Below are 16,755 nucleotides of genomic sequence, written 5' to 3' on the forward strand. Positions count from 1 at the left end.
TTCTCTGGAATGTAAAGAATACAGGGGTTTAAAAGGCTAGATTATGAAGATGTAATTTAAATGGGAAGAAGTGATGGTTTATTTGGGAAAAGTAGAAGCAATGTAGAGTGGCGGCCATGGTGGTGCAGCGGTTAGCATTGCCACCTCACAGCAAGAGGTACTCTGGTTTGATTCTTGGCTGGAGTGCCTTCTGTGTGGAGTCTGCATGTCCTCCCTGTGGTTGCGTTGGTTTCCTCCTGGTGCTCCGGTTTCCTCCCACATCCCAAATACATACTGTAGGTGGATTGGACACTCTAAATTGGCCCTAGGTGTGAGTGTGTGCATGTGTGTGCCTTCTGTGGAAGGTTGGGCTGGCAACTCGACACCGTAAAACCCCACTGCCAATCGTGAGCGGACAGGTGATCCACTGTGGCAACCCCTAACCAGGAATAAGATGAAAGAAGAAGATGCAATGTCGAATAGATAGGTATTGTTAAGCAGGGGTGTGACTATGAATGAATATAGTGCAAAGCAGTATGGGTGGGAGAAAGGAAGTTGTGAAAGGTTATAAAATATTGAATGGAAGTTTGGAATTAAGTAAAAATGAACAGGACTGTTTGTGTGATAGTAGTAAGGTTGTTTAGGGAAGGGGAGGGAATAAGAGTCACAAGAGAAATGTGTATGCAATTTTCTTAGCAGGTTGGAATGCCACAACCAAACACTGCAAATGGCATTACAGAAAAGCTTTATCAGTAAAAAATATTTTGCAAACATTCCAGCTAGCTTGTAGAAGATAACACATTACATAAATAATACAAATATTCTCAGCCAGTCAACAACCACAGGGACTCTAAAACCAATTTAATAAACCAAAAGTCAAAGGCAAAGTTAAGCACTTTCTTCTACATGCAAAGACATTATCAGAACTATAACTCATTTCTAGTATATTTCCTTATAAACTAATTGAACCAAGGCACACCCCCTCAGCACCTCCTCAAACAATTCAATGCCATGACATCACTCCTGGTTTGTAAAATAACTCATTCAACATTAAGTTAAAACAGTAACCGTGATGAAATAAAATTAAGGTGTCCAAAAGTCAAAACATTATACCATACTAGCTCATTTTATAAGTTCATTTAAATTAAGATGTTGTCATTAAATACGGATGAACTCTCTGCCTTGAGTCTACTTTGCCAGTACTTTTCCTGGCGTAAAAGTTTATTTTGCCAGTTTCCCCATAAGGTATAGCCTCTATTTGTTCCACAATTTAAAAAACAAATTTGTTAAACTCTGTAGAGACAATAGAGTGTCTAGTCAGTCCAATGTTCATGTCCTGCCATTTTATACTGTATAAATATTGGTATATACACTTGTTCAAGACATTTTTAGTTTTACCTACGTTAAATGCCATACATGAAATGCATGTAGCCAAGGAGACAGTGGGAGCATGGATGCTTGCCCCCCCCCCCCCCCCGCAGAAACACTGTCTTGTTAGTTTTTTCTGACCTTTTAAAATGTCAATCACATGGTGTCAACCATAAGAATTTTGGCATTTTAAAAATCAATCATTTGAACTAGACCAGTGTCCAGGAGCTGACTACATGCTCAGTGTTGGAACTGCTGTGCCATGGAAGGACCCATTTTAAAGTACATGTTAGAGTTTGGATGGACTGAAGTTTGATAATGTGCTTTCATTGAACTAACATTGAGTAGTACAGTTCAACTTTCTGTTGTATGCTGTGTAGCTGTTTATATCTATATCTATTTAAATATATATATATATATATATATATATATATATACACACACACACACACACACACACACACACACATATATATATATATATATATATATATATATATATATATATGTATATGGTTTCACTTCAGAATCCTGAAATATCACAATCCTGAACTTCATAATCCGGAACCCAAAATCCTGAAAACTCAAAATCCTGAATCACAAAATACTGAAAATATACAGGACACAAAGAATGACAGTATTCCAGTACAAGGATACATAGAAACACATACAAGACAAAGGATAGCTCTTTTCACCAAGTATGGGCAGGGGGCAAACCCCCTTGCATCCACTGCTAATTAAATATAGAAACTCCAAGATTGCACCCCCCCCAAAAAAAAATGGCAAACATACCATCACATGTGTTAATGACTGCCTGTTGTAACCTTAGTAACATTCCCTTTTAACTTGTTATGCTACAACATAACTTATGATAGTGTAGTGAAGTGCAATCTTATGTAGCAGAGGGTGTTGGAGTGTAATGTAATCTGATTTGTGTTCTCTATAGTCAGTATATGTATCCTGTGGGTTTTCAGTCTTTTGGGATTCAGGATTTTGAGTTTTCGGATTTTGGGCTTCCAGATTATGAAGTTTTCCGTAATTCAGGATTGTGTGATTAAAGATTCTGAAGTGAACTATATTTATACATACATACATATATATATATATATATATATATATATATATATATATATATATAAAATGTGTGTATGTATGTATGTATATATACATATATATGGGTCTACTTTAGAAGATCAAAGTTTCAAAACTTCAAACTTCATATGGTCGAGGCCATAGAATTGAAGTTTTGAAACTTTGAACGATTTAAATGTAGATCGTCATACAGTGCGGAATGGGAAATTTACCATTCTCTTCAATGTAGTGCCATCTTGAGTTGCTATATTTAGCTAGCAGTGGGTGACAGGGTTGAAGGGGGGCTTGCTTACTTTTATTTATTTATTTATTGAAGTTTTGAAATTTCAAAAATTCAGTGAACGGTCTCGACCATATGAAGTTTGAAGTTTTGAAAGATCTTCCAAAGTAGAGCTGTATATATATATATATATATATATATATATATATATATATATATATATATACAAATTCACTTCATAATCTCGAAATACTGAAATAATTTCGAGACTATAAAGCCAAAAAAACAAAAAAACAAAAAACAAAACCTCGAAACCAAAAACTACGACCATTACAGCACATATACAAACGCAAGTACACCTACCTCTGCAAAGCAACACAAACACACACACACACTCTTACTACAAGCAGGGTGTCAAGGCCCCCTGCACCCGCCCATGTGGGGGGCTGTGCCCCCAACCCCCCCTACTTATATATATATATATATATATATATATATATATACTAACTCTGAGGTCGCACTAAACACCAACACAAACAAAACCCACCAACATACATTCAACACCCCCCTCGCACAAACACCATCACTCTCAACACTGACACACTCACACTCTCACCTACGTACCTTAACCCACACCTAACACTCCCCAACCCACTCACAAACATACAAACCCTCCCCAAATCCCTTAAAAACACCACACTTACCTAACACGCCATCAGTACTGAGGGATTGACATTTCCGGGCTCAATATGCTGCAGTTTCGCGCATCTGCAAATTTGACACTTTGGTTTTGAAATACTGAAATTCAACATTTCAGTATTTCAAGATTCCAAAGTGTTTCCTTTTGATATATATATATATATATATATATATATATATAGATTATATATATATATATATATATATATATATATATATATATATATATATATATATATATATATATATATATATATATATATATATATATGTATATAGATAGATATATACATATATATATATATATAAAATATTGCATGTATGTGTCTGTATCTGTGCCGTTATGTATGTGAGTGAATGTATCTTTTGTTTCTATATATACTACATGAGAACCAGTTAAGTATCCTTTGGGATTATTTCTATATGTTGCTTAGAAAGTAAATGGTATATATTGTTTATATTTTTGTCTTTTATTCTGACCTCAGCTTTAATGATAGATGTAATAATTTAATATTCCATGTGAAACTACTGTATAACAAAATAATTTCTTTAGACAACTAGGAGAAAATCTAATTGTCCCTGGTGGAGTCAGAACCATTGATGCCCATAACAAGATGGTTATACCTGGTGGAATTGATGTCCACACAAGACTACAGATGCCTTTCCTGGGATTGACCTCTGCAGATGACTTCTATCAAGGAACTAAAGCTGCATTAGCAGGAGGAACTACTATGATAAGTATGAATTCTGATATGACATTATATCATTTTAGGTATGTTGCTTATGAACAGATTTCTAATCTTCTGATAAATGAAAAATGCATCTTTCATGAGAGATAATTTTAAGGAACAGAAGCTATCTTAAAGACCATTTACTGTTTGTGTTCTAATGTTGATTATGGTTATATCAGAATTTTTTAACTGATGCTGTATACATTGTTTTAGGGTTGTGTCATCTGGCTGCAACTGTATTTGAAAATAGTCAACCCTTTCTATACATTATACTAGATCTTTCTCATTTCTATTTTCTTAAGCATATGCTTCAGGGAAGAAATATAGCACTGAAACCTTTTAGTGCTTGTGCCATGTTCATAGGTTCATAGGTAAGTACTAGGCTAGCTGCCCTTGCATGCCATTTTAAGCCTAAGTAATCTCTGTTATGCTGCTTCATTTAGCCTATCCCATTTCTTGCAGAAGATACCCATGCTCTGGAACAGACTGCCCATCCGCATAAAACAAATGTTATCCCTATCCATATTCAAGTCCAACTTAGATCTCTGTATGGGAAATAGACAATTTACCCCAGCATTGCTCCAAGACTGCTTCCTGTACTAGTAATGGACAGAGGAAGCTCCTAAATGCGTTATCCCATACATGAGTCCCCTCAAATTATCTGTGGTATGATCCCTGTTATTCTCACTTGGGCTAATATATAATTATTGACCATGGGATGGGTAAGGTCAGTCTAGCACCAAACTGGATAGTTTAATTCAAGCAGCAAAAGAGAAACTGTATAGGCTTAAAATAGTCTGCAAGGGCAGCTAGCCAAGTTCTTACCTATAAACCTACAAGACAAAATTAATATGCTGTAGTTATCATGACACCCAGCAGGAAATTGCTAGCATATAGCATTCAACATATTATTGTGTTGTGAAATATCAACTGATTTCATAAAAACTTCCTTCTGCTGTATGAGCATTGTTCTTAATAAAACAATATGACTGTTGTCATCTGCATTGCCATCCTCTGAAATAATTCCTTTTATGTAGATGGGAAGGTCAGTAAAGAAAATTGAAAAGTATTTTATTTGAGATCACAGTAATTGAGCTGCTGGTATAGAGCTGTATAGTTGCCATTGCTTGTTAAAAAGTGAAGATGCGGAATAGGTTGATTTGAAAGGGAGAGATGGGGATAGCGGTGGATGGTGGGGGGGGCAGTCTAAGGAAAAATATAGGGCTTGACCAGATATATGGAGTCTGAGAATCAAAGCTAGAGCCATAGTACCAGGTGCCATTCCCTGATCTGGTGCATCTCAACTCTAAACCGAACAAAAGAGAAAATGCCTTTTCCATGATCTGGTATGCCTTAGCTGAGTAGCAAAAAAAAAGTCCATTCTCCAATCCAAGATTTAGTGCTCCTCAACTAAGGAGCAAGCCATGTTTGTTTTTGCAATCAACACTAAGCAAGTAGATTTCTATAACTGACACAACTGCACAACACTCAAAACACTGAAAAGCTTTATTTCAGACTGCAAAAACAATATTGGTGTTCATTTCCATATTGTTCTACTGAGAGGTCCAAATATTCAAATTTGCCAGTTACACTCCCTAACACATTCAACTCAGGGTGACTGCCCCCTTTGTCCCACCCAAGCTATGCTTCTGTTCAAAGATGACAAATGCAATGTACTATACTTGGGCTGAAACAGCTGTATGTGAAGTACCAAAAGTGGGGTAATAGAGCTGCTGATAACAGAGCAAGAAAATCACCTCCAGTCTTTATTATACTTGGAATACCATAGTAAAAAGACTGAACCTACAGTGAACTGAATGCAGTATCCTCAAAGGGACAGACACCAGACTAAAGAATTAATGCTCATATACTGTTGGTCTTGGCTGTGTCACACTTAGTTTTTTTGTGCATGGCTGTAGGTATTACGAGGGGTCGGGCCTTAGACTGCTAGAAATATTCCAGAAGAAAGGCATTAGAAGGGTATGTGGGAAGGAACATAAAAGGTATAAATCAATTTTAGAAGAGTTTGGGTTCTTCTTCTTAAAAAACAGGAAGATCAAGGAGTGCAATATACTTTTAGGCTAATGTGAAGTCTCACTCCAACCAGGAAAAATGGGAAAAGAAACCATCAGGACCAACTGCCTCATGGATTTACATAAATCTTCACCGATAGGGATGCTGACACATGGAATGAATTACTGCAAAGACTGAATGGAGAGGGAATCTATGGTGAAATAAAATCTTAAATGCACTTAAGAGGTGTACTAGATATACATTTTGCTGCAAATTACAAATGTAAACTCACTTACAATGCAGCAATTATTTCCTTCATATTAAAGTAATGTCTGTATGCCTCAATGTTATTTGTTCAAGATTTCTATTACAATGTAGGTTTTATAACCGAATGAGTCAAGAACTGCTTCCAACTGAATGATACACAACCAATAAGTGCACGAAGCTCTTCTTCTATGAAACACGGAATTTATTGCAAACACACTGAACCATAAAAAACATACAATGTTGAGCGCTTTCACCCACTTCAATGTGGGCTTCTTCAGAACACTGAAAAACTAAACAAACACTCCTTTTGTTTAAAATTTGGCACCAAAAATAATATGCCTTTCATTCACCTTTTGATTGAGATGCAGATGTAAATTGTCAGATGTTCAGTGTCATATGTTTTACACGATGTTTGTGTAAATATCCATTTGGGCATTTAGTTCTGGTTGCTATTTGAGTTTAATCAGGATAAGGCTTCAAATGCCGGATTTATTTTTGGCGTCAAATTTTAAACAAAAGGAGTGTTTGTTTAGTTTTTCAGTGTTCTGAAGAAGCCCACATTGAAGTGGGTGAAAGCGCTCAACATTGTATGTTTTTTATGGTTCAGTGTGTTTGTAATAAATTCCGTTTTTCGTAGAAGAAGAGGTTTGTGCACTTATTGGTGACAGGGTGGTTGTGTATCAATGTAGGTTTTATGACAGATTGCATGATATCTGGTGGGTAATGTTGTCATAACAAGTGTAAATCTAATTATTGCATACTTAGATATCTAAAATTACGCAAGCAGAAAAATGTGATTTACTGTGTGATGGAAAAATAAATTATTATGAAATTACTCCTTACAATACATATTAGAACTAGATAGCCACATGCTATTAAGACATAACTTGATATGTTAATTATGGAAGACAGGATTTTATCCAGAGATGTAATCTAAATGGAAATCTTGAAGTAACTTGCATCAATATATAGTAAAATGATCTTAAGAAAAAACGTAATTCCTGTGTTTCATGAATTCTTGAAAATAAACTATTTACAGTATATATCTTGTAGCACTTTTCACTACAGTGTTTATACAACAGTTGCACTGTACTTATAACAGGATGTACAATAATGTTTCTCATTAGTACGTGTGAGAGTTAAAACCATACCCATTATGTTTATTGGAAAAGGCAGAATAAAAAAATCTGTATTGTTGTCTGCATATTTAATCTGGCAAAAATTTTACACCAGATGCCCTTCCTGACATAACCCTCCCCATGTAACTGGGCTTGGGACTGGCACGGCGAAATACACTGGCTTGTGTACCCCCCAGTGAAATACTTGGGATCAGCAGTTTAGAGTAATGGTAAGTGTGGAACAGAGATGAAGAAAGGAATGCAGGCAGGGTGGAGTGGGTGTAGAAAAGTGTCAAGAGTTATTTATGCCAGATGGATACCAGTAAGAGTGAAAGGGAAGGTCTACAAGATGATAGTGAGACTGACTATGTTATATGGGTTGGAGACAGTGGAACTGACAAAAAGACAAGTGTCAGAGCTGGAGATGGCAGAGTTAAAGATGTTAAGATTTGCATTGGGTGTGACGAGGATGGATAGGATTAGTAATGAGTATATTACAGGGTCCCCTCAGGCTGGACAGTTTGGAGACATAGCCAGAGAGGTGAGATTGCATTGGTTTGGACATGTGATGAAGAGGGATGCTGGGTATATTGGGACAATGATGCTAAGGATGGAGCTGCCAAGTAAGAGGAAAAGAGGAAGGCCTAAGATAGGGTTTATGGATGTGGTGGGAAAAGACAATGCAGGTAGTTGGTGTGACAGAGAAAAATGTAGAGGACAGGAAGAAATAGAAACAGATGATCCACTGTGATGACTCCTAATGGGAGCAGCTGAAAGTAAAAGAAGAAAGGAGAAGGCAGAATAAAACACCTTATGATGCTAGTAGAATTACACACTCTTGTTTTATTCATCTTGCCAGTAAATGCTCTCCTATAAATAAAAAATGCTGACTTTATTTCCTTTATACAAACATGATATAGTCATCTAAATTGAATGTGTACTCTAAATGATAAAATGAATGTTACAGTTACTTTCAACATCTGTCCACAGTTGACCATGTTCTTCCTGAACCTGGGGCGAGTCTTCTTTCTGCATTTGAACAGTGGAAAGAATGGGCAGACAATAAGACATGCTGTGATTATTCATTGCATGTGGACATCACAAGGTGGCATGAAAGCCTGAAGGAAGAAATGGAAGCATTAGTAAAGGATCATGGTAAGAATATATAATTTTATGATTGAAAATGCTGGCATTTCACATTTTGCCTTAGTAAGACTAAATGTGTGATTATTCTCAGAAACTGATGATTTTTCAGATGTGGAGTGGTGTGGAGTGGTGTCAGTAAAGAAAATATGAATTTATTAATTATGCAGGTGTTTTTCACCAAGACACAGCATACATTCATTTCTAATTTAGTTAATTAATGTTTAACTGATAAAGATTTATTAGATACAACTGACCTAGGACCTTACTGACCTAGGAGCTTTTGTGAGATTGTATTATATGACTGGTGTCTTGATCTGGATTGTAAGGCCATAATCCCTGTACAACACATTATAAAGCCATTTAAGTTGCATTGGTAACCATTATTGTTCAACATTGTAATACTCAGATAAAAGAATACATTTTTGTATGACACTGTTTTGTATAATGTTCCTGTACAGCAAAGTGAACATCTTTATCTTTAAGGACAGTTATTTTAATGTGCCGTTCATTGCATTTTTGGTTATAAAATGTTTGAGTGTTTCTTATAGGGATTGTTAGAGATATACATACCAAATAGAACAAAGTTTTTTATGATTGTGTAAATAAGGCAAAGTAAGCAGGAATTAGATGGACATGGATCTAGAAGAATATGGAGCATGAGAACCGGTTTACTTCTGTTTTGCTGATTGACAGCAGTATGAGGAAGATTCTACTGAAAGTTACTTTCAGCAAAATGTAACTACTTCCCTTTCACCACTGTTGTTGTGTGACCTTGGAGTTAGTATATATAAGTTAGAGGGTGTGGGGGATCTCCCCTCACATGGTGGTGCAGGGGGCTTGCTGCCACCAAAAAAAGACTTTCATTTCTGTTTCCTAAAAGTGGTTTTCAGTGAATGTTTTTCACACTGTTGTCTGTCTGGAAAACATTGTTATATAAATTATCACAAATTTGATGAAAACCTATGACAGATAAGAGATGACTTTCTGACAGTAATGAAGATGTGTTGCTTTAATGACAGCTAATTAGTTTCTAAATCCCAGATCATTGTGTCAGTCTTTTGTTTTTAAAGAAAATTTGTTATTAATTTAACATATTTGCAATATATACACAGAAAGGAAGAAAGTCAACATTGCATACTATTGTATAATGTTAGGAATTCATTGAATCATCAAGGTAATGTTAGACAATTAACCCATTAAGAGTATTGGAATTTCAATAGCAAGATTTCAAAGCTATCCCAACCACTAAAAGTCTAAGTATGATTTATAGATCTTTTTCTGATCATTTCTTTTCAGTTTTACATTTGTTAAATTTAAAAATTCTTTGAATGTAGTAACTGAATTTGATTTCCAATTTTTTTTGTAATAAGCTTTCTAACAAAAGCCAAGAGACTTCAGAACAGTATTTGTTCTTTGGATTTTACTGATAAAGGAACTGAAACATTCATTAGTATTATTGATGTAGTGAAAGAACAATTATCAGACTACAACTCCTGAAAAACGCACTCATCTCTTCCCAATATGCATTTAATTTTTCACAATCCGTATATGTGTGTCCAATCAGTTTTACATCATAAGCAATTCTTGGCTTTTTAAGATACCATAAGACTGAAGTAACATTTTTCCCATTTTAAGATATTGTTAGGTATTACATTTATTGAATGCAATATGTATATAATCTTTGTTAATATAATCATTTTTAATAAGTGCTAACCTATCTTCAAAAGTAAAACAAAAAATCATCCCATTTCTTTAATAAGTAACACTTCTTCAATTATTCTTTCAAAATTATTAATAATCTTAGTCACATCTTGATAGATTTTTATTCCTAAATATTTTAATTATTTTCTTTCTCAATTATATTTATATTTATTTTTAAAATTACTGTATAGTAATTGATTTAACACTAAAGTTTCAGGTTTATTTGTAATGAAATTTCAGCTGTAATACTTCTTGAAACTTTTCCTCATCTATTTTTTCAATTGAAACTCCTATAGTTAGTAAAATATCATCTGCAAAAAGCTGTATTTTAGATTGACAACACTTGTTAATTGACAATACATCATTTTTTCATTGCTTCTTATACTATCAGCTAAGGGTTCAATAACTAATACAAATAGCAGAGGAGATGAGGGACACCCATGCTTGTGCCTTTGTTTAAAGTGAATCCTTGAAAAAGGTAAGATCCCATTTTAACATATGCTTTGGAGTCTCTATATGAGTCTTTTTAATATTCCAATAAATTGTTCTGGAAATGCAAATGCATCTAATGTTTTAAACAAGTAGCTCCAATCTGCAGAGTCAAAAGCTCTCTCAATATCTAAGCTAATTAGTGTCAATTTCTTGTTCATTCCTTTTGCTAAATCCAAGATAGTTACTACCCTTTTTATATTATCATACATCAATCTAGTGAGTACAAATCCTGTTTAATCTTTGTTAATTAATGTATCTACTTTGTCTCTTAATCTTGTAGTGAAGATGGGAGTATGTATTTTATAGTCTGCATTTAATAAAGAAATACATCTACACAAGGGAACTAACTTATTATCCTTTCCTTGTTAGGTATAGGTGAAATTACAGAGAATTTATGAATTTATAAGGGAGGAATAATATTGTCACTCTGAATTATCTTGAAAATATCACTCAGTAATTTTAAAATATTTAGCAAATGCAAATCTATGAACTGTCCAGAATTTTGCAGCATGTACAGATTTTTACCTCATATTTTTTGATCTGTTCCTCATAACATTTGTGATTTTTTTCTGGAAAATAACTGTGATGATCTGATGATTGAAGTCACTAAAGTTTCAGACTTCAAATTCTTCAGAAAAATGCATGCTGACACAGACCCTGTTATTCTAGCAACTTTCAAACATTGTAAGACTAATATTTAAAATATGCCCCTATTTTGGGGGCTTTGTATCCTTATTTTGTCAGGCTTTGTCCAGATTTCTAACACTTAGAGGTTGAGAGGTATGAATAGAAGCAGATAATATAATTACATACTTAAACCATCTAACCCTTGAGCTTTACTCTTCTGTTAGGGTAATAGGTTTATTCAACAGTGATATTTGTTGACCATTAAGTTTATTAATAACATTTTTTAAAATAAAGTAGAGAGTTGATTATCTGATCTAAGTGGGACCTAGGGCAGTTTGGATTATTAAACTGTTTGGATAATCAAACATACATTGAACTGGATAAAAAAGTTCTAAAATTTTGTTTTTTCTGCACGCTGGAAATACACTTTTCAACCATTCAGTGATTCCAGTGGGCAATGAAGAATATTTTTCACACATGATTGGTCTACAGGCTCAAAAACATGCACAAGCAAATATATATAATGTTTACATATTTAGACTTTATGATTTTTTTCCTATCCAAAAACTTTGGAAGACTTTGTTCAGATAATTGATGTTTTGGGTAATCAACATTCTGATAATCGACTCACTACTGTACTTGTAAATTTTGAATCAGGATTATTTTTAGTTTTATTAAGAGCCTTATGGAATTTTTCAAAAATATTACGCATTTCCGCTGTGTATGAATTAAGCTTATTAGCATGAGGAATTTGGATATTATTGATTTGTGCCTTTTTGCTTAACATCTTACTTCTATTAGCTAGTCTATGAAGATTTCTTAAAGTCATTGCATAACTGTCCAATTTTATTTTTTAAGCTATCTCTACTTTATGTCTTAAAACTGTTTGATGTTTTGCCATTATTTTTTAATGACTTCAGTATTATCTTATTTGTTTGTTATTCAAATCTTGCTTTTTATATTTCATCTTGCATTTCTAAGAATTCTTTATCACACTCTTTCATTTTATTACAAGCCCATCTTCCCATTCAGTCTTTAATATGCATTTTTAAGGAGTCCCATAGTATGACTTTACTAACCTGACCATTATCATTCAGAGATAAAAACAAAATAGTTACTTGTTCCTTAAGATAACTCTTAAATCATTTTAATATCATCTATACTGGGATTTTATAAATAATCTGACATTTCTTCATATCCATTAATATTTAAATACTTAGTACATTATGAGCAGATAAAGGCCAAGTAAAAGTTTTGAAATAATTCACTTTATTAAGTAAATCTGTAGAGGCATAAATTCTGTTAATTCTAGTTTGCATCCCATTTGCATAAGAATACCGAGTGAAGAACAATTACTTATCTTCTGTTTCACTATAAAAGCAACTGCATTGTTATAAGTAATCCATCTGTTTAGTGCTTTACTTAATGCCAAATTTTAGCTTTCTTCTCTTCACTTGTATATTCCATACTAGATATACAGTTAAAATCCACTACTAGAATTAAACTACCCTTGCAATCACTTTGCAGTAAGTTTAAGTGATCTTTATCCACTCTTGCATCTGTTCCAGGAATCCAGTAAAAATTAGCTAATGTATAGGGTTTTCCATTATATTTAACTATTATAAATGTATAATTCTCTTTGGGATCATTAATGGGATCCATGACCTTAGGCATTTCAGTAGATATTCTCCAAAGTATAGCTATTACTCTCTTCTTTTTGTTGAAAGAAGCAGGTGATAACATTTTATTATTTAATTTATTTAAATACTGTATATCTATCAAGTCTGTTGCAAGACTATAATACATCCTGTATTTAATTTTAGATATCTCATTAATTTTTTTCCTTTTGTTGTCATTATTTAATACATTTACATTAATAGATAGACTAAAACTATCCACATTGTATATTTAAAACAATTTTTTAAAAGATAATATGATACATTTATCCGCCATATAAATTTAATTGAATATGACACTAATGCTTTCCTCCAACACTGTCCAAACATTCCATATTTTTTTAATTCTTCCTTTCTGCAAACTAAACTCCTATAACTCATAAATAACAAAAACAAGTTTACAACTGTAATCTGTGTATATTACTAATACAATACAACTTACCATGGATGCCAAAGTTTCTAGTTTGCCTATCGGATAGACAAACTACTATACTATCTCTCTACCTATCCATATCTAAACATTCATAAAAGTAAATAAATAAATACAATAAATAAATAACCAAAACCTACCATGACTTATAAATAATTAATATAACATTATGTACAAGTTAAAATAATAAGAGAGTATAGATTTAAGTATACATTTTGCCATTTAAAATTGTTACCCATTTACTACATAAATCTAATAATCCTCTTATGTTAATCACAAATATTAAATAATCCAACAAATAATGTACTATATACCTGTTTATGTAATAGTAGTATAACCTATCTATTAAATATTCCTAAATTATTCTCTCATTCAACATTATTATAACTAAATCTCTAAATAAAAAGTGGGACCTGAGGAGACAAAGATATCTGCAAACTTACAGGTGACAGGTAATCTTATCATACTAAGCTTTTATACAAAAGGAAAATCAATGTACATATATATTTGTCATGTTAAAATATATACACATATTTTATAGCTCTACAAAAGCTCTGAATTTTAAAAGTGCAAGTTTCCGTATCTCAAAATTGTGTTATACTCTTAATGTGCTAAATATCAACATATTTAAAATCTCTCTCTTAAGCTCATTCATAAAAATATTTAAATTATGGTGGTCAAAGATAATGTCTTGCTATTTCTATGGAGTCAAAAAATGCAGTCTGTACTGTATTCAAAAGTTATAATGTGCTTAAAGTAATTCTCAATCTCACTTCCTGGATACAAACATATTGAAAACTTTACTTTCCAGTATATCAAAATGGATCTACTGATTCAGCAATATAGCACTAAAATGTCAGCTCTGGCTTTTGAAATGAGTTTTTTTTCAGGTAGGATTAGTGAATCTAATAACATATAATATGTAAAATGTTTCAAAGTTCACATAGCAAAGCTTCAAATTTCAGCTTTCAGGATATTTTCAAATATTTTTATATGATTTTCTGTGTAAATTATATGACAACTTGTACATTCACATTTCTGTCATATGCAGGTATATTTAATACATATCTTTCTTATAAGGTGCTTAAATGTATTTTTCTGTCTTATTTGTCCAATACTATTCTACTTTATTCTATATAACTTGTATTTCTAAAATTTCCCATCAAAGAGCTATTTAATCAGCTCTCTGTGAGAGATTACAGTATTTGTATATATTTATTAACTTAATACTTCTCTTTTATTAATCTTGTATAGTAAATATTTTATCCCTTCTGCATGTCCATGTTATTCATAAGATGTTTACACTTATTAATTCTAGTATTACAAGTAACTTTGACTATACAAAAAGGAATACCTGTTTGTTTAGTTTGAAGGTATGGAGTTTAGCCATTGTGAACTGCTGTTCTGATCTAAGCTTTACATCCTGACATTAGAATTTTATTACAGCGTGCGAGAAATGACAACTCACAGCACACAGCAGCTAATTCCCTTTGTAGGTTTCTAATTCTTCTTAATTTTAAACTGTTCTAATTAATAAAAAACATCTAAATTCACAGTGTTCTATTAGTATGCATAGTTGGAATTAATAATGCTACCGCAAAAGCTGTTTGCATTCAGAAAAAATGTAAACAAATTGTATGTCAACAGCTCAATATGTTTGTTTGTTTGTTTGTCTTTCGGCCTTTCCCAGTAAGAGGTTGCCACAGCAGAACTCCGGTCCACTAATGATTGGCAGTAGATTTTTATGAAACGCCGAGGTGCCAGCTAGACACCCAACCTTCAACGAAGGCACACCCATTTACGCACGCATGTCTTTCGAATGCTACCCAACCACGGGGAGGACATGCAGACTCCACACAGAAGGCACTCCCAAAGCCAAGCCAAGTATCGAACGGGAGAACCTCTTTCTGTGAGGTAACAATGCTACCACCGTACCACCGCAGGAACAGCTCAATATAAAGCATTAATATAGCTTTTGTTTTATGAATTCTTCACTTCTAGCAAAAGAAAGAAATATGTAATTTTGAGTAGATTTTCACATATATACCTAAAAAGAAAAAAGAAAGTTATTTTCTGTTTTCACAGGCATCAGTTGTGAACTTTGACCTACATTTTATTTAGAACAGCTTACTTTCACAGGTCATATATGAAGTAATTAAAACTTGAAAAAGCTTGAGAACAAAAGAATGTTTCCGTTATATCAAAATGCTGAATTCTTGCTTGCCTTGCTTCCCACTTTGAGCTGTTTGAGCAGGAATATCAAAGTGGCTTTAATATTGCTTGTTTAAGTTCCCTGATCAGTGGTAAGCAGGATTTTCTTTTATTCATTACTTTACTGGAATAATCATTGTCAAATCTGACATGTTCACCTATTTTAATAGGTTGGCTCAACCATGCTGTTTTTAATATTTTATCTTTTTCTAAGCTAGACATAAACTTAAGTATGATTGAACATGATGGTAATTTTTCCTTCTTCGAATAGGCTGTCAGGGATCTATGTGCTCTATCAATTCCAAAAGATAAAATTTCAAGTAGATTTAATGTTTTATGTAGCCAGGTTGTTAAGAAGCATATTATATTTTCTCCATCATAATTTTCAGGTATACAATAAATTCTAATGTTATTTCATCTTTGTCTCTTTCCTAAATCATCAACATTTTCTATGAGACAGTTATTTTGTTTTAAAAGAAATTCAGTCTGAGACTCATCTTCAGTTATTCTCCCTTTATGTTCATTTAAAGCTTCTTTCATACTGCTAATTTGGGCACTTTGTTTTTTCATAAGAATTTCTAAATGTTCCGTCTTCTCTCTTTTCTCTTCTAAGAAACTTTTTGCTTTTATAACCAGTTTATACATTTTAAATAATACATCCTTCATACTAATATTAGTGTCTGGAAGTCTTTTTAACACAAGAATCCTGAGTACTATTTCTTGAGTGGCTTGTGTTGAATTTTTTTTCTCTCTTAACCAAACAGTTGAAATTCTGGTGGGAAAATTGCATCTGTTGAAGAACTTGAGGTTCTGAATCTTTTCTCTATTATTGAATAAAATTAGCTAACAAGTATCTCCAAATTTTATTTTTTTTTATTATATTTTCTGTCAGAGAAAAATTTTCAGTCACAAAACTTTCACCTGTTGCTGTTCTCAGTTAGCCATCTTGGCCACGTCTCCTCATGTTGTCAGGCTTAAGGTGAGT

At 33.1% G+C, this 16,755-nt stretch overlaps 1 protein-coding gene across 1 annotated transcript in view; it reads left to right on the forward strand.

Annotated features, from left to right (window-relative positions):
• Window positions 1-16,755, forward strand: part of DPYSL4 (dihydropyrimidinase like 4) — a 225,749-nt gene that overhangs the window by 85,001 nt on the left and 123,993 nt on the right. The window contains exons 3-4 of the mRNA XM_044056812.1: window positions 3,912-4,096; window positions 8,478-8,642. Of these exons, the coding sequence (XP_043912747.1) occupies window positions 3,912-4,096; window positions 8,478-8,642 (350 nt within the window). The remainder of the gene's footprint in view (window positions 1-3,911; window positions 4,097-8,477; window positions 8,643-16,755) is intronic.

The sequence above is a fragment of the Protopterus annectens genome, chromosome 14.part0 (assembly GCF_019279795.1).
Source record: "Protopterus annectens isolate FY-2018-M chromosome 14.part0, PAN1.0, whole genome shotgun sequence".
Taxonomy (NCBI): domain Eukaryota; kingdom Metazoa; phylum Chordata; order Ceratodontiformes; family Protopteridae; genus Protopterus; species Protopterus annectens.